The 18509-nt window shown below is 37.4% G+C and overlaps 1 protein-coding gene across 1 annotated transcript in view; it reads left to right on the forward strand.

The window, feature by feature from the left end:
- The window catches only part of COL21A1 (collagen type XXI alpha 1 chain), a 116852-nt gene extending 100641 nt beyond the window's left edge, over positions 1-16211 (forward strand). The window contains exons 20-29 of the mRNA XM_036318179.1: positions 114-167; positions 2219-2290; positions 3899-3934; positions 7710-7754; positions 11889-11921; positions 12480-12626; positions 12709-12763; positions 13263-13463; positions 14253-14330; positions 14962-16211. Coding sequence (XP_036174072.1) covers positions 114-167; positions 2219-2290; positions 3899-3934; positions 7710-7754; positions 11889-11921; positions 12480-12626; positions 12709-12763; positions 13263-13463; positions 14253-14330; positions 14962-15149 — 909 coding nt within the window. The 3' untranslated portion in view covers positions 15150-16211. The remainder of the gene's footprint in view (positions 1-113; positions 168-2218; positions 2291-3898; positions 3935-7709; positions 7755-11888; positions 11922-12479; positions 12627-12708; positions 12764-13262; positions 13464-14252; positions 14331-14961) is intronic.
- The last annotated feature ends 2298 nt before the right edge of the window (positions 16212-18509 follow it).

Genomic DNA, 18509 nt, shown 5'->3' on the forward strand with positions numbered 1-18509 from the left:
TGAGCAAAACTGGCTACGGCTAAAAATTATTGTAAATATATTTCTGTAAATGTCTATATCAGATAAATTATGACTCATTTTTTTTAATTCAAATGGTTTTGATGCATTGACAGGGAAATAAAGGTGAACCTGGACTTCAAGGGATTCCTGGGGTTTCTGGGCTCAAGGTAACTATGATTTGATGCACTTGGAAATATTTTCAAAGAATTATAAGTTTCCCTCTTTGATGAAATTAACATTTGTATCTCTTAAGGAAAGTTATCTGAAATTAGGATTTCCTTTGTCACAAAATTAAGGTGCATGAAAGGAAATGACCAATGTGGGCCAATTCACTTCTGTCTTTTGGACACTTTCTCATAGTTTGGATAATAAATGCATGAAATATGCTTTGACTTGTTTTTTTCTGGAAATGATAAAAGTCATGTGCTAATATGAACATTCTCTCTGGTCTAGAGAATATCACTCTCCCTCATGGGTGCAAACATGAATGGGTGGCTCCCATAAGTAGTGCTGTTTGCTGATTGATGGGACTTTATTTTCAGAGTGGGGACCCATGGCTGCCGTTACCAGTTTCCCTCAAACTGTGCTTATGTTTATTTCATGAGATTTTCAATCCCCTTCAGCTTTTAAAAATCTAGCGTAATACTGAGCAGCTCAGGAGCAGGCACCATGAGCAAAGAGAACAACACTTAGTTTCTACAGAAGCGGGTAGTCTTTAGGTTTTAGGATAGACTTTTGGACTGATGGGTAAACACAAAACAAAACAAAAAACCATGAAGCGTTCAGGATCGTGTCCCATCTCTTACAGTTTTAACCCGAAAATTGTTGATACATCTTCACCCTATGCTTTCTGAGAACCTCCTTATTTAGAACTTTTAAGATACGGGGTCCAGTTTCATGGAGTGAGGCCTCAGGGACCAGAGTAGAGGCGGCAGCAGCAGCAGCACAGACACACCAGGTTCTGGGATTCTGCCTCCGGGTCATGCTGGCAGGCAGGGTCCTCACTGTACTGCCTCAGGGCTGGAGCAGGTGCAACAGAGCTTCGTGAATGAAGAGGATGGAATCAGCACAGTCACTACAATGACACTCGGGCCCGGGCAGGGCCAACAGAGCCAGGCTCCCGCAGGACTGACAGCAGAGGCAGCAGCTGCTGCCACCACCTGGGCCTCCCCCACTGGGGGTCGTGTCCCAACACCAGTCCCTGAGCCTCTCGCTTGGATGGATCCTGCTGTGTGTTCCCTCTCCAGGCTCCCCAGCACTCCAAACCTCTAAACACGTGCAATAAAGTGATTCTCAGCACTCAAAAAAAAAAAAGAAAGAAAGAATATAACCCCTATGACATGAAGAATAGACAATTTGAGTTAAGATAACTCAGGGATATTCTTTATTCTGAAACAGCTCAAGAATTTACTTCTAAGAAAATAATATTCCATATATATAAAGAAAAACTACAAATGTGCACACAATTTAACTACGAAGATGTTCGTTTACCTCAATATTGTTTATAAAAATAAAATTTTGAAAACCAATGTTTAACACCATGGGAATTTTAGTCAATAAAATATAGCAAATCAATAGAGTTGAATACTATTCTGTGATTTAAAAATCATGTTTTAAAAAACATAATGTCATATAAAGAAGTGCACAATATATGTGTGTTGAAGTAAAAGATGAAAATTATGCATACATAGCATGTATTACTAACTAAGTTATGTATATGTGTTTGTGAAAGGTAGAAAATAGACAGCAAAATAAAAATAGTGGGTAATGAGATTTTCAATACTTTTTATTACTTCTATTTACTTACCATTTTGAAACAATAAAGTAAATATTTTTAAAGTAGCAATATGAGAAAAAGCAGTTTCAAGGAGGAAGAAAAAGTGGTTAGTAAATGGAAAAAAGATACCTATGTTTATTATTTTCACTACTTTATTATTTACTTTATTAATGTTATGAAATATAATAAAAGTACCAAATATTCATAAAATGTTATGGTATGCTATCAGAAATTCTTAACTATAGAAAAATATATAAAAGGTTTTATTGGGAGTCCAGTAAACTTGTTATTCTTTATTATCCCTATAGTAATAACTCTAAATGTCAACCAATTTTTTTTTTACCAGCAATTTAAAATTTGAGGTATATGTAGAAATAAAAACAGCGGTATTTTTCATAAGCACTAGGTCTGTGATCTTTCTGTAATTTCTGTGTTACTTAGGGAGAGCCAGGAGCAGTAGGCCCCCCGGGAGAACCAGGATACCTGGGTTTACCTGGAATCCAAGGCAAAAAGGTAAGCATTGTTTAGGAGATATAGTTCACTTTTCATGAGCTGCTAACATGTAAGTTTTCCTTTGGTTAAAATCAGATAGTAGGACTGATTATACCTTTAGTGATACGCTGACCTATATACTATGTTTAAGCTCATGCTAAACGCTGTGGTATCTTTCATGTCCCTATGTGGGTATTATCTTCTAGATGAGGACTTGGGAAGAGGCTTTCAGATCAGAAAATCTGAACATACAATTAAATACTATTCTGTAAATTTAGACTGTTTTGCAGTCAATCCAGGTGAGTGAAGAATGTCTCAGGAAAAGTACTCAATGTCAGGCACGCTTACCAATATATGAATCGCTCTTACTGAAACCGGGGCAAGAGTCTGAAAGGATAAAAATTACAATCAGATGTTTGATCATGAAGTTCCTATCTATTAACAATTCTATTACAGAGAAATCATTAAATTCCTTTAAGGAGTTTCAAATACAAGTCGTATATGCTCATATAAAATTCTCTCTCTCCTTCTCTTTCAAGGAACCCTAAGCTGTATCATTTGAAGGTTTTAAGCAACAAGTGACTGCCCGTTTGTCAAAACAGTCTATGCCACTATAAATATATGCATTTCCAGTTAAAAGTAGATATACTGGCTTTTAGTATTCTGGAAAGGATACAAGCTCTTAGGTCTTCATCTTCATATCTTTTGCTGTTTCGGTTTTTCTGCCATTTTGTTTTTCTGTCTCTCATGTATTATCTACTTGGCCCCTAAATTATTATGCCCAGTATGATCCTTGACCTTTCGGTTCTGATGAGCAGTAGGCAGCACTTGCTGACATAGGAATGACCTTCATAGCAGCAATTAAGTATTCCATCCTTAGTGAATATTAAAGTAAATCTACTGTGAATACATAGATTTAGAGCATTTCCTTGTTCAGAAATTTGCCATATAGAAGAAAATCTGTATTTTGTTTGCTGTAAACACAAAAGCTGTATTTTTTTTATTTTTATTTTTTTTGGCTGATAACCTGGTATGGTAAAAAGAAATCTGGAAACTGTCCAAGTTCAACTTTAGGAGAGTGGTCTCCTTTCCTGATCTGTGGGCTCATTATCAATACGAACAAGGACCTTGAACTAGCTGGTCTCTAATGTCTCTTCTGAGAAATTCTAGGAGGCTTATTATTATGGAATATAATCCCCCCAAACTTCATTCTGAAGCGTATTTTTTTAAATATAATTTTAACATTATGTTTTATTTCATTGTTTCCTCTAACATTGTGGCTACTATGAACTTAATGGAAGATTTTTCAGTTTGATTTCTTAAAATAACATTTGCTAAAATAAGTCCTCTTTTCCTTGTTTGTTTAACTTCAGATTATGATCAATATAGAAAAGTTTTCCTCTTCTGGTAAAATAGAAATAGTAGTAAATTTTCTTTTGACTGTAAAAGCACAAGAAAATGTTCATTTAGATCATTTTGACAGAATGTGGTTTTATTCTCTTCCCAAATGTTGTGTTGGAGTCAGCTTCTGTATATAAGGCATTTGTGGAATTTGTATGAGATCACATATTTTTCTTTGCTTGAGACATAATATGCTACTATGATACATCTAAAGCTGCCTTTTTGCAGGGGGACAAAGGAAATCAAGGTGAAAAAGGCATTCAGGTATAGTTGGCTTTTTTTTTTTTTCCTGCTTGGCTATAAAATAAGGTCTTTATTCTTTTAATGCCTTGGCTGCTTTTCCAGTTCCTTTGTCTTTTACCATCAATATCTAATTGTTAAATTCCAGCTTTCTCCTTTCATTACTAAACTGTTCAGACCATGTCAAATCTAACGTTAAGATCCCTAAACACCAATCAGAAAGAATGTATGCCCCTCTATGTTCATAGCAGTGCTATTTACAATAGCTAAGATTTGGAAACAGCCCAAGTACCCATCAGCAGATGAGTGTATATAAAATTTGTGGTACATTTACACAATGGAATACTACACCTTATAAAAAAAAAGAAGGAATTCCTGCCCTTTGAGACTGTATGGATAAACCTGGAGATTATTATGCTAAGCAAAATAAGCCAGTCAGAGAAAGATAAGTATCACATGATCTCACTCATATGTGGAATCTAATGAACAAAATAAACTGATGAGAAAAAATGGGACCAGAGGCATGGATACATGGAACAGACTGACAGATCCAAGATGGGTGAGGGCTGGGGGACCTGGAAGATTAATCAAAGAACATATATACATAGCCCATGGTCACAGGCAATAATGTGGTGAAGGATTCGTGGGGGGGGGGGGGGGGGGTGCTGGGTGGAGGTGGGGGAAAGGGGGAAAAAAGGAGGGCATCTGTAATAGTGTCAACAATAAAATAAAATAAATAAAAGATTTTTTACCACTTTATTGTTGTAAAAAACTTAAAACCAAGTGATTCAACAAAATAAAGATATACACTGAGTGGCCAGATTATTATGACCACCCCATCAGTACTTCGTTGGGCCTTTTGCCTTCAATACTGCGGCGATTCTTCTTGGCATTGACTCCACGAGATGTTGAAAGGTGATGCGAGGAATCTGACACCGTGCCTGATGAACAGCACTGTCCAGTTCTGTGAGATTTGATGGTTGTGGAACCAGCTGCCTGATGGCTCTGTTAACTTCGTCCCACAAATGCTCAATTGGATTGAGATCTGGTGATTGTGGGGGCCACCTAAGCAAGGCAAAGTCTCCCTTGTGTTCTTGAAACCACTCCTGCACATTACGAGCACCGTGGCATGGCGCATTGTCTTGTGGGAAGAAGCCATCTCCATTGGGATATGCCATCAACATGACAGGATGAACTTGATCAGCAACGATACTTAGGTATGTTGTGCTATTCAGACGTTTATAATGGTTTGGCCCTCTAGCAACTTCAGCGCAAAATTATAGCTAATTTGCTTACAAACGTCAGGTGGTCATAACAATCTGGCCACTCAGTGTATATTTTATTACACACTTTAATATATATTTACTTGTTTATAATGAATATATTTTAAAATGATTTGAAATGGCTTATGGCACAAGGAAATTTGATAAGAAATTATTAATATCTAATGTAATACTAATCAATAGAAGGAAACATTCTAATCAGCAGGAGGAAAATTAAACAGAAAATTATGTTGGTCCAAGGAATCGAGGGTGGTTAAGAAGGTCATTTCCTTTTGGGTGTCTTAGCAACAAAAACAAAGAGGAGAACCATGCTACTACTATGGAAGACAAGGACAGTTTCACCTCAATTTAAGTAGCTATTCGAAGGTTTTTTTTCACTAACTGAACACTGACCCATAAATAGGATGCCACTAGCAGGATCAATGGTATGCTTACCTGGAATAAATTATATCTGTTGGTCTTTCAACCTGTTAAGTTTTAGAAATGGAAGACCTTTCCAACCACGAATTATATATTTAATGTCCAGACAGTACTTTTACAATGTTTTTAAGATTATAAAACTCAGTTATCATGGCTTAGTTTTATGTAGAATAAGCTTAATGTGAAAAGAAAAATTCTTTGCAAAATTTCACAGAATTTTGAGAGTTCTAGAATTTTTGGAGGCATAAAAGAAAGTTTCAAATAGATAATAATAGAGTCAAAATCTGCTAAGGTAACAGTCTTAACAATTGTTTTGTTTTGTTTTCAGAAAAAGCAGGGTTTATGTGTTTTGTTTTGTTTTTGTTTTTTACTGAAGATACTCAAATATTATTCTATTATTGTGATTCTTCTAAGTTAATTTTGAAATTAGGAGTGAGGTAAATTTTAAGTAACTGTGAGCTCTAGACCCATATATTCCAATTTTCTTCTTGGTACTGCTTTTGGAATACCAAGGTCTCATGTACCTCAACATGTTTAAATCGGGACTTGTCATCTTTCCCCATAAACTATCTCCTACCCATAGATTCTATGTCATAGTAACTGGTACCACCACACAGTTACCCAAGAAATAAAGTCTTAGAAGTCATCTTAAAAATCTCTTTCTTCACATGCAATTTTATATCTAAATGTCTCTTGAACTTGGATGTTCTCTGTTCCCTACCGCCCACCCCCCCATGCCCCGCCCATCCTAATCATTTCTTATCAGTGGTCCTGGATTACTGTAATATTTTCTAACTGGTCTATTTGAGTCCAGTCTACTTCCTCCCTAACCGCCTAACCTCCCTCACCCCCCCCCTCCCCCCCTTTACCAGTATGCAATAACTGAATTACCTATCTGCTTAGGAATCCATCAGTGGTGCCCCACACAGTTCAAGATAAGGTCTGTCTCATAAAATTCCTCCTGGTTTGACTGAATCTTCTTCTTCAGTCTTATCTCTTGCCACTCTGCCCACTGTTATCCATTCCTGCCCCTGCTTTAGCCAAAGGGAATTACTTGCCTTTGTTCTGTAGTTGACTCCTCAAACACCCTCTTATCTTTTCTCATTGGCTACCTCTTAGTCATCCCAAAAGGTTGCAAAGTTGGGTCATCTTCCTTACTCTCTCTGTCAGATGTCCCTTTCTATGTTTCAATAGTATCCAGCCAGATGTTTAATTGTACATTGTATACTTATCAGACAGTATTTTCGGTATTCTGTTTTTTAAAATTTTCACCTTTGACTTAATTGATTATCTTTCCCCCGACTCAGTAAGCAGTTTGAAGGCAGCAATGCTATCTTTGTTTTCGTGTCTCTAAGGTCCCACAAATGGGTGCTTGTCAATGAATATTGGGAATTCACCTATGTAAGAAAATGAACAAATCACTATGTAAGAGTGATTTAAAATTTTAGTCACTAGATTTTTAATTGATTATATTATCAAGGCATATATTTTCCTAGAAACTGTCAATTATCTTGTTCCACAGAGGAATGAAGTAGTGCTTCCGGGTCTAGTACAATGTCTTATAAATGGTGGATATCCAAAAATATTTATTGAGTGGACAAATGTGTTTTTATCTTTATCAATTTTTCTCCCTTCTTCTGTGTCCTGATTTAATTATATTCATTCAAAATATATTTACAGTATATTTTTAATTTTTAAAAATTCCTTTAAAGAGGTCTTCTTGTCCTCAAATGTGTATAATCAACATTGAACATAATTGTATAATTGAAATTAATAAAATGTCCACAGCCATTGAATTTTTAAATTACTTTCATGCTGTTTATGTGGACTCGGAAAAACATTCTCAGCTACCTACAATTATTTACCTTTTCTCCCAAAGTTTATTCCTTGTCTCTATCCATTTTAAATATATTAGGTTAATTTTTCTCTCACTTTTTTTTGTTGAGAGACTCCCCTACATCTAACATCATTTACATAGTTGCATTACTGCTTTTGTGACATTTATTCTAGACTATAAAGCAATACATGGTTTGTTTTTATATGTGATTGCATCATAAGTGTGCAAACTAATTAATAACATTTGTTAAATTTTAAAGGGCCAAAAGGGAGAAAATGGAAGACCAGGGATTCCAGGGCAACAGGTATATTTTTTTTCTTTCATGGAAAATGAAATAAGGAATAATATAACTGGGCAGTGCTGAGTGAGGGTTACTTTCATTAAAAATAGGGAGGAAGGGTCAATGTAAGATGAATTCTAATCATACAAGGGTGAAAATGCTAGGTGGTGGTGGTATACTGGTTTGCTTTAATTGTTTTATGTTTACTTTCTTATCTTGTTTCTATCGGTGGCTCTGAAACCTTTTCAATGCCTTTTTATGGCCATTTACATGACTGAAGGTAGACAATGCCACCCATTTTAGGAGCCTTTATTGGCCAAAGGCAGCCATACAACAACAGCATCTCCATGCCTACTGTTTAATCTTGATTTTCTTCTTGCAATATGAACGGTTGAGGCCTTATGTAGTGGAGGAATGTACTTGTTTTCCTCTAGTTTGTTCAGAAATATAAATTACTACACGGGAGACTTATTAAAATCTTATTTTGAGGGACTGTGTTATGAAACAGATGCATAATAAGATTGTTTTGCTTCTATCCTGACTAAATTCTCCTCATTAATTAGTGTTTTAATGAGATTACCATCTGGTACGTAAGTTCAGTTGGAGCCAAACTGAATCAAAAAGAGCACAAAAGTGATTAATACTTACATAGTATGTTTCCTGCTGCATCACCTATACCAGTGGTCGGCAAACCGCGGTTCGCGAACCACGTGAGCCTCTTTGGCCCCTTGAGTGTGGCTCTTCCACAAAATACCACGTGCGGGCACACACGTACAGTGCGATTGAAACTTCGTGGCCCATGCACAGAAGTCGGTTTTCAGAAAGGAGATAGACGAAACAAGTATACAAGACAGTGTGGATGGGAGAGTTGGAAGGGGTTGACCTCAGCGAACGTACCTCAATCAGATTGAGGATGTTTTTAGCAAAGGCCAGCTTAGGAGTACCCTAATTAAGTTAATAACAATGTACCTACCTACATAGTTTAAGTTTAAAAAATTTGGCTCTCAAAAGAAATTTCAATTATTGTACTGTGATATTTGGCTCTGTTGACTAATGAGTTTGCCGACCACTGGCCTATACTTAAGATCAGTTCCAACTTGGTCCACATTTAAAGGGCAAGCTGTATATAGGGGCCCTCCCATAGGGTGGTCACTTTTGTGTGTGGGAAGGAGAAAGATTCACTAATTACACCAGTTCCGGAGACACGTGGATAAAACTATCTAGCGATGTCTCTAAGGACAGGGATCTCTGTGCCCCTCACTTGGAGAAATCTGAAAGTTCTCGGGAAGAGTGTTTAAAAGCATATAGCCCCAATGCTTACTGTAATATGGACTGGAAGGTGAGTTCAAGATATTAAGAAGAGGTGATAATCTAGAAGCTAACAATAAGCACCAAGGTATCTAAGGAGAAATAGATTGAGTTTCCCACGGTACCACAATGTTGAAAAATGTCTCTTAATTTTTGTGATCCTCCACTTGATTCAAATTCTCTTGATAACATTACCAACCCTGTCCCTGTTCCCCTTCCCTGGCCACATAGACCAACCCCCTCAGTTTCCCTAAGTTAATCACACCTATTGAAACAGGAATTTGGGGGGGGGGGTGAAAAAGACAGATTTTAGGAAATTTGAGAAATTTTGGAAATTAAAGAGACCATGGAGGAAGCACAGGGCTGCAGAGCAGCAGAAGGTATATTTCCATAGGACGGGGATGCTGAAAAGCAGCAACAGGCACATTTCCATAGAATGAGGGGAGGTGGAAACAGCAACAGGTCTATATTTACAAAATACAGTGGGGCCTTGACTTACGAGTTTAATTCGTTCTGTGACAGAGCTCGTAACTCAAATTACTCGTATGTCAAATCTTAAAGTGAACGAGTGAGACACGTGATGCTGGGCTGATGTTGTGGCGTTCACTGTGACATTCGCTGCGCCAACTAGCAGTGGGGTATCTGAAGCTGGCTCGTAACCCGAATTTTAGCTCGCAACTCAAAGCAAAAAATCTGCCGAGTGACAGCTCGTATCTCAAAAAACTCATTAGTTGGGACACTCGTAAGTCAAGGCCCCACTGTAAAGGGAAGGAAGCCCTTCATGCCGAAGGAGAAGAAGAAAGCCCAAAGGGAATAGAAAAACAATAAGGAAGGAGGGGGGAGAACCTCACATATCCCATGTAAGGTTCAACCTTTGAGCTCAGGAGTTACTATAGTAACCAGCCTAAGGGAGTAATGACCAATCAGAGGGGATATCAAGGCACCAAGATCTGCGGCCCTTATAAGCCATAGGGAAAAGGAACTCAGTGGGACCCTTTCCCCCTCCCCATGTGGTAGTCTGTTCTGTGGGACTCTTCCCCCTCCCTCCGTGGGAGTCAGTACTTGTTCTTTAATAAATTCCCACCTTTGCCATACCATCTTCTGTCCGTGGATTCATTCTTTGACTCCAGTTGACAAAGAATCCAGGTTCCAGTTCAAAAATTCCCTTTCACTCTCTGTAAACAGTCTTTCCAGAGGAGAAGGGGTTCTTCATCCATTCAACCTCCCTACCCTAGCCCAGGCCTTTCACCAGAAATTGTTACCCACAATAACTCTCTAGACAGAAGGATACTTCCTTTGGAGTTTGAGCTCACACATAGCTAGCTCACTGGTTTGTTTTTCTCTCACTTCTCAAGTAAAATAGCAAGTCTGCTCCCTAAGGTAGGATTTGGATTCCCTAGGCAGCTTCTGCCCTTCACTGAAAGCTGCATTTCCCACCCCCAGGAACTGAGCTGATGTGGAGGACCCTCCAGGCCAGAACACTTGTTGCTTTTCAGCAGCTGGATACTCTGCCCAAACTCTTTAAAAGTCTGAGTTACCTGCCTTCCCACTAAGTGCTGTGCATGTGTAATTGCTTGGCCTTCCTGTTATGAATGAAATTCAAGTGAATGTTTCTCTCATAAAATCATCTTAGTGGATTCTTGGATTATAGCTATTTTCGGTTTCAGCTCTAATTCAGTTTTAGTCCTGAGAACTTACTATTTTATCTTTCCTCTTACACTGAACCCACTTGTAGGATTATGTCTGGTTGGGAATACTGCTGCATTTCTTCAGAATCCTCATTATTTAATGAATGGACTTGCAGAGAGAGTTTACTCACTAAGATTTTTATATTTTTAAGTTACACTTTAATTTGAGAATCTACCTTTCTCTGTGCCATACACTGATTTTACCTAATTTTTATTTCCTTTTGTCTAATTTGAATATCCATTTTTAGGTAACAGAAATGAATAAAAATAAATCCTCAAACTCAAAATTCATTGTGCAGAATGTTCTGCACTACATTTTATATTTAATTGAAGAACATCAATTTTTAATTTTAAAGTTGAATAATGAAATCTGTGAAAATAATGTGTCTATGAAAACCAAACCCTTGTTTTGACCCGATATTGGTGATCTTAGAGCCTTGAGTATATGGTGAATTTCAAAAATGGGAAATTTTAATGACTTTCCTGAAAGTTCTTATTATCTATATTATAACATTGGAATGCATATGTGAAAAAGATGAGTGGAAAATAATTTGATATAGCCATTTCATGTATTCATATCCAGTGATTTACTAGCAGTGAGTGGCTTAGGCATAGAACAAATAGGCATTTTCTTCCCTATTAATCACTTTTACTGGTATCTTTGCTTTACTTTATCTTTTGATCAGTAGTATGCAATAAAGTATAACTTTAACAGCATCTACAGGAAAATTTAATACTCTAAATTGCAAAGTAAAAGAATAAATATACCTTATATTTCCTTATTTGAATTTGAATTTTCACTAAAATAGTAATATATTTTAAGTTCAGCATAAAATTTAGTTATTTTAAATTTAAGTAGAATTCAGGTAAAATCTCATTCTAAACTTATATTTGGCCTGCAGCATATAAAATATTCATATCTAACAATGAAACAGTTATGTAAATGAACATTTTTATATATTCAGTTAGCATATTGCCTAGTCATTAGTCTCCTTTAAAAAGGCAAAGGAGATCTCTTATCTGTGTAAATCTGACACTAATTGTATCAATATTTTTCAAATTACAAATTAAATTTGATTTGTGTGGTAAATGGTGCATGCCACATTGCTGGTACTGTAGCTTACACATTTATTACAGTTTTTTCCCCTGTTAATTTTCAAAGGGAATTCAAGGTCATCATGGTGCGAAAGGAGAGGTATGTTTCTTCACCTACTATGCTCCCTCTTCAGTTCTTATTGCTTGGATTTTCACTACTATATAAATCTAGTAATTGGTATCGCAAACAGAAAATGTCTTTTATATTCTTCAGTGGTTCCTAAATAGTGACTTGCAGGATCTGTAGATTCATTCAGTTAGGTATGAAATGTTACGTATTTGTCAATATTATTGGTTCTTCTTTTAGACTGGGTGCTAAATTTTTGCTGCATATTTTTCAATGAATAATATTTTGTGTTTTTGTATTTGTCTCGCTAGAATTTAAACTCCTTCAAAAATAGGACTGTGTCACATTCGTTGTATCTCTGGCACTATGTATTGCCTACATAATAAACTGAAGAAATAGTAGATGGGGGGAATGGATGCATACATGGCTGTTGAATGTAATATAAAATTTCCCTCCTGATCATTAACAGTGTCTTCCTATATAACATATATATGTTTTATATTTATATCCATATCCTTGAGGATTTTCAAGATGCAATTATACTTCCTAAAATACTTAAATAGAACTCTTGAGGATTTCTTTTGCTTTTAGAAAGGCGAAAAGGGAGAACCTGGTGTCAGAGGTGCCACTGGACCAAAAGGAGAATCTGGGATGGATGGCCTGATGGGGCCTGTGGGTCCCCAGGGACAACCTGGAGAAACAGGTCCTCGGGGACCTCCAGGAGTGGATGGGAAGCCTGTATGTATCCTATTTTCTTTCATAGTTTTCATTGCTTTTTACTTGGTAAATACATGTTATAACCCCTAATAATTTGATGCAGGGGAGAGAATTTTCAGAACAGTTTATTCGACAAATTTGCACTGATGTATTACGAGGTAAGTCTCAAACAGAGTTTTTAATAACTGTTTTCAAATTACAAAAGTGAAAGCGATTCTTTGTAGAAATTATAAAAGATATAAGTAGGATAAAGAAGGAATAAAGAACATTTATAAACCCTTGTCTGTTTTTATTCTAGATGAGTATTTTTATAATGAAGATAAAATACTATATATACCCTTTTGTAATATTTTAATAAAGCAATTTTTTTATTATTTCACCATTAATAAAATTTCTGACATAATTATGACAATTTATAAAGATGGATGTGTATAATTTATCAAATTTTTCTTCAGGACACTTTCACTCTTCCCCCCCCCCCCCAATTTTAAGCAAATTATACAGTAAAGTTGCACAGAGCAATGAGTAATTACATAAATTTCTAGAAGTGAAATTATTGGACAAGAGATATCTGTAAATTTTTTAAAAAATTATTAGAGATATTGTTAATTACCACTCATATTTAAGCAGAAGGGGGTGGGGTTCTTTGTTTTTAAGCCCAGCTACCAGTCTTACTTCAGAGTGGAAGAATTCAAAATTGTGATCGTTGCCAGTCCCAACATGGTTCCCCTGGTGTCCCTGGGCCACCTGGTCCTATAGGCCCAGAAGGTCCCCGAGGATTTCCTGGTTTGCCAGGAAGAGATGGTGTTCCTGGACTAATGGGTGCTCCTGGACGCCCAGGTGCCAGAGGAGTAAAAGGTACTTATGTGCATAAGCAAGTGAACAAGAAAGGTATTTTTTTTTTGTATCCATACCCTAAATTCATGTAGTAGAAAATAATTCATCTTTGCTTTCATGATGACCAAAAAATTATGTTAATCCCTTAGTCTTTCAGTAATTTGTCAACTAAGTGGAAGAATGCTTATTCTATTTTCTTGAAGCAACATTTTCAAGAATAGGTAGATAGTTCAGAGTTAGGAAGCATGCGGAGTAACAAATTAGAAAATGTTGACAATGCACTTAGAAATTTTACTTGAATCTAATAAGGTCTTTAAGTAGAAAATCAAAGGTGCCACTTCTTTTATTTCGACTGTGGTAATTTCTGTTATCAAAGATTATTCAATTAATTTTTCTATTATAAGAAAAATTATGTTTTGCAACCAAACTTCCTAATAATCCACAGCTTCTCTTTGTTTTTGAATGTTTATGTGAAATGTCGGTTGCTAATTCTTCTAATTTAATATCATATGAACAATAGAGATGTTTCATTACAATAATAAGAGAACAAGTATGATTAACAGAAATGATCCCAAATCATTTTCCTTTTTAATATTTAACGCTTATTAAATATTGCTGGACCACTGATAGTTTCAGGAATTTTTGCTTCAAAAATTCTGCTTCCGGTTAGTAATAATAAACAGGTAGCAAACTATTTTTAAAATATGCATTTTTTCTTTCCATTTGTGCATCAAGAGCTTGGAAAGAAACAATCTAGGAGGCAGTGATTTTATAGGAAAAATGAGCTTATTCCAATCTTTGACACTGCAGGCCTCCCAGGAAGAAATGGGGCAAAGGGGAACCAAGGGTTTGGGTACCCTGGAGACCAAGGGCCTCCTGGTCCACCAGGTAAGAACTGGTATATGTTCACAAGTGTTGCTGCATACTTTGCTTTAAGAAAATCTTCACAAACCTATGTCAAATAATTTGAAATCAAAACTCTTAAGTCCCCCTCTGTGTTATTTAATATTGCCATGCCTCCGTTTCCTCATTTGTAAAATGGTGATGACATGTCATCTGCATCATGACATTATTGGAAGATTAAATGAGTTAATGCATCTAGTGCTTGCAGAACAGAACGTGACAATCATAGTTATGTTTTCAATAAATGCGTATTATTATTGTTTTAGATGATGTTATTACCTCCTAAGGCTTTGGGTGGATCAAATAATTTAGTAAGTTTGGACAGCCCACAAGCTGAAATATTAGAATGTTAGTGCAGTGTCTTTATTAGTAGCATGATTGTTATATTAATATAGCTTGGCTTAGTTTTACAAAAATTACTGGTTACTTTTGTATGGTCCTTTTTAAAGTGGGAGGTATGTAGAATTAACAAAGTTACACCTCCTCTTTTCACATTAGTGCAAATATGTACAATTTTCAAGGAAATTTTTTTCAGTTTAAATATTGTACAAGATGAGCTATATCACCATGAAAAATCAAAATCCTCTGTTCATATGCTGCTAATGTCCCATCTTAGGTCCAGAGGGCCCTCCTGGAATAAGCAAAGAAGGTCCCCCAGGAGACCCCGGTCTCCCTGGCAAAGATGGAGATCATGGAAAACCTGGCGTCCAAGGGCAACCAGGTCCCCCTGGCATCTGCGATCCATCACTATGTTTTAGTGTAATAGTCGGAAGAGATCCATTTAGAAAAGGACCAAACTATTAAGGTCTAATGCCTCATTCAGCGACGTAGGCATGGTGCTTTTCTTCTGTGGTCTTATGCATCTCAGGAAGATAACAACAGTAATCCCTTGAAAAGAAACTAAAGTACCTCGGTGTTTTTATTATTCTTTTTCCTTAAGGAAATATATATAAAAGGTCACATATACTGATCTTAAAGGATCCTCAGTAATTTGGAGCCTTTAGATTAGTAGCTTTAACCAAATCTCAAGGGTTTCTTGTAAGTCCATTTGTTTTCATCAAAGTTGAATATAAAAACCACCATTGCCTGTTAGCCAGTGCATGTCAGTCACTGTGAAATATTTCACACGCAGCCTCCATGCAGCAGGGTATTTGAGTTCCATTTCATGTCTGTGTGAATTTCATGCTTCATATCTCATAACGCATGCTTCTTCATTAGAAAAAAACATGTTTCTGGTGATTGGAAATAAGATCAGGGCTGATATTCAGCTGGGACCGACTTTATTGCCATACCGGTCATTTACTCTAGTGTCTGTGCTGATTGGATGGGGCAATGGACTGCTGGTTGTGAATAAGATTAATGTGTTTCTTATTTCACTTGCAAATTATCAAATTTGATTAATGACTACGCTGAGAAAGTACACAGGGAATGGTGAAAGTTATGTAACATTACACAGGGAATGGTGAAAGTTTTTTAACATTAAAATATTTTTTTGTAAGTACCATTGTACCTGGTCAATATATTCAAAGCGTGCAGAAGTTCAGAAATAGTAAAAAGAGTTTCTTCTTCATACTTGCTGGGTAATTGGAATGTTTGTTGTATGCCTTCATGTTCCATTGCACTTATATGTGTACGTTCATATATGTTAACGTTCATTGTAGCAAAAGTAATGGGAATAAATGCTGTGGTTGAAAGGAAACTCCACAGTTCCTAGTATGTCTTGATGTTTTTAGTAGACTTTAAAATATTATGAGTAGTCTTTGGGTACTGTACTTAATGCTTTTGTAAGGAACATAATTTGAGATATTTTATCTTTATTATGCTTTAAGTTTTGTTGCATGCTTGTTATTCAAAGTACAATAAAGTTTTTACAGTCCTAATTGCAGTGTCTTTTTTTTTTTTTACTGTACTATAATTTACTTTTCATTTTCTTTTTATTGAATTTATTGGGGTGGCACTGGTTAACAAAGTCATACAGGTTTCAGGTACACAATTCTGCAACACACCATCTGTACAGTATATTATGTGTTCACCTCTCCAAGTCAAGTCTCCGTCCAAAAACATTTACCCCACTCCCATGCCCTCCCCTACTTCCTCCATCCCTTCCCCACTCCCCACAATCACCAAACTGTTGTCTGTGTCCATGAGTTTTTCATTTTTTGCTCAATTCCTTCAACTCTCCCCACCCAATACTTACCCCCACTCTCCTCCTCCTCCCCCTGGTATTGACAGCCAGATGCAGGTATGGCTCCCAAAGATAAAACTTCTAACCCTATGGGCAATAGCTCTTAACCCTTTCTGAATTATGAACCCCTTTGGAATCTGCTAAGGACATCCCAGAAAAATGAACACAGGGTTTCAGGAGACCAGTCAGTAGAAGAAGCTTGTAGGAACAAGAGTTGAATTCAACTTCCATTGGTGATAAACAGCCTGATTTTCATACCTCTAGAACAGCGGTTCTCAACCTGTGGGTTGCGACCCCTTTGGGGGTTGAACAACCCTTTCACAGGGGTCACCTAAGACCATTGGAAAACACATATATAAGTACATATTGTTTTTGTGATTAATCACTACGCTTTAATTATGTTCAATTTGTAACAATGAAACTGGGGGTCACCACAACATGAGGAAGTGTATTAAAGGGTCGCAGCATTAGGAAGGTTGAGAACCACTGTTCTAGGACTCTGGGCCATTCAGAGCGGACTCAGCTGATTTTGTGCTCAGGGAGAGAGGGAAATCCTCTTTTTCTGTCTGTAGTGTTTCTTAAGTTCTCTGGAGGCAAGGGATCTGAGGAGTTGCGGTGTCTTTTTTAATACATAATTGAAACTAATTGTTAAGTATGTTATCCATATTCAATAGTTATGCAATGGATATAATTGTATTAAGTTATATATGCTATTCTTAAATAACTGGACCATCTGAAATAAGAACGTAGGCATTCATTTGGTATGCTACTTACCTCAGTGGGCAGCACTTGCTTCCAGGCCAAGAAATGGCTGTTGGTCAGTGTTTAGCTTTACTGGCATGTCATTCTACCACTTCAGTGAGGACCTTGGAGGAAAATGAAGTCCATGACATTTAGTAGCTGAATTAACATAAGGCTCGCTTTGATGTTCTATCTTCAACAAAACCCCAGGTATCTGCCTAGGTCTAACCATCCTACTACCCTTGCTAATTATGGCATTTAATGCTAAAACCTGGTAAAGAGCAGAATGCATAGTTGCTACCGTTTCTTAATTCATTCAACCAGCATTGATCACAGGGGCATTAGGTGCCAGTTACTGTGTTAGGGATACAATAGCAATATTGTACAGAGTCTGGCCTGAGAGAACTTATATCTAACTAGGGGCCCAGTGCACACATTTGTGCACCTTGAAAGGAACTGTGGGCCGCGAGGCTGCAGTGGGCACAGGGGCGGGTCTTGGCCCATCCTCTGCACCCCCGCCCAGGCCCTCCTGCTGAAGCCCCCGGTTCCCTGTCTGCTGGCAGCCCTGCTGGCACCCACTGACAGCGCTGAGCAATCAGGGCCGGCAGCAGGTGCGGCCAATGGCTCTGGCACTGGCAGCGGGTGTGAGCGGGGCTGGCGCTGGCAGCAGATGTGACCAGTGGCTCTGGCACTGGCAGCAGGTGCGAGCGGGGCTGGCGCCGGCAGCAGGTGTGAGCACCAGGTGGGACCACAGTGCCCATGGGAGCAAAGAATTTTCAGTACCATAAGAGGCTCACCCCGATGACAGCGGTCAGCGCATGTCATAACAACCAGTTGTTTGGTTGTTCCGCCATTCGGTCTATTTGCATATTAGGGTTTTATATATATCAATGAGTCAGAAGTAAGGAAACAGGTGATTTCTGTACATTCATTCTAAGAAAGGAGAAAATACTGTAGAAATGTATAGGAAAATGCAATGGACTGAATCGTGCCACTCCCAAATTCAAATGTTGAATCCATAACCTCCATGTGACCATATTTGTAGATAGGGCTTTTAGGAGGTAATTAAGGTTATGAGGTCATAAGAGTAGGGTCCTAATCTGATAGGATTGGCAACCTTTATAAGAGGAAGAAGAAGAGATTCTCTCTTGCTCTCTCTTCACACACACACACACACACACACACACACACCACAAACATGCCTGCACATATGTTAGACCATCTGAGCACATAAGGCC

This window comes from Myotis myotis, unplaced genomic scaffold (genome assembly GCF_014108235.1).
Source record: "Myotis myotis isolate mMyoMyo1 unplaced genomic scaffold, mMyoMyo1.p scaffold_m19_p_7, whole genome shotgun sequence".
Taxonomy (NCBI): domain Eukaryota; kingdom Metazoa; phylum Chordata; class Mammalia; order Chiroptera; family Vespertilionidae; genus Myotis; species Myotis myotis.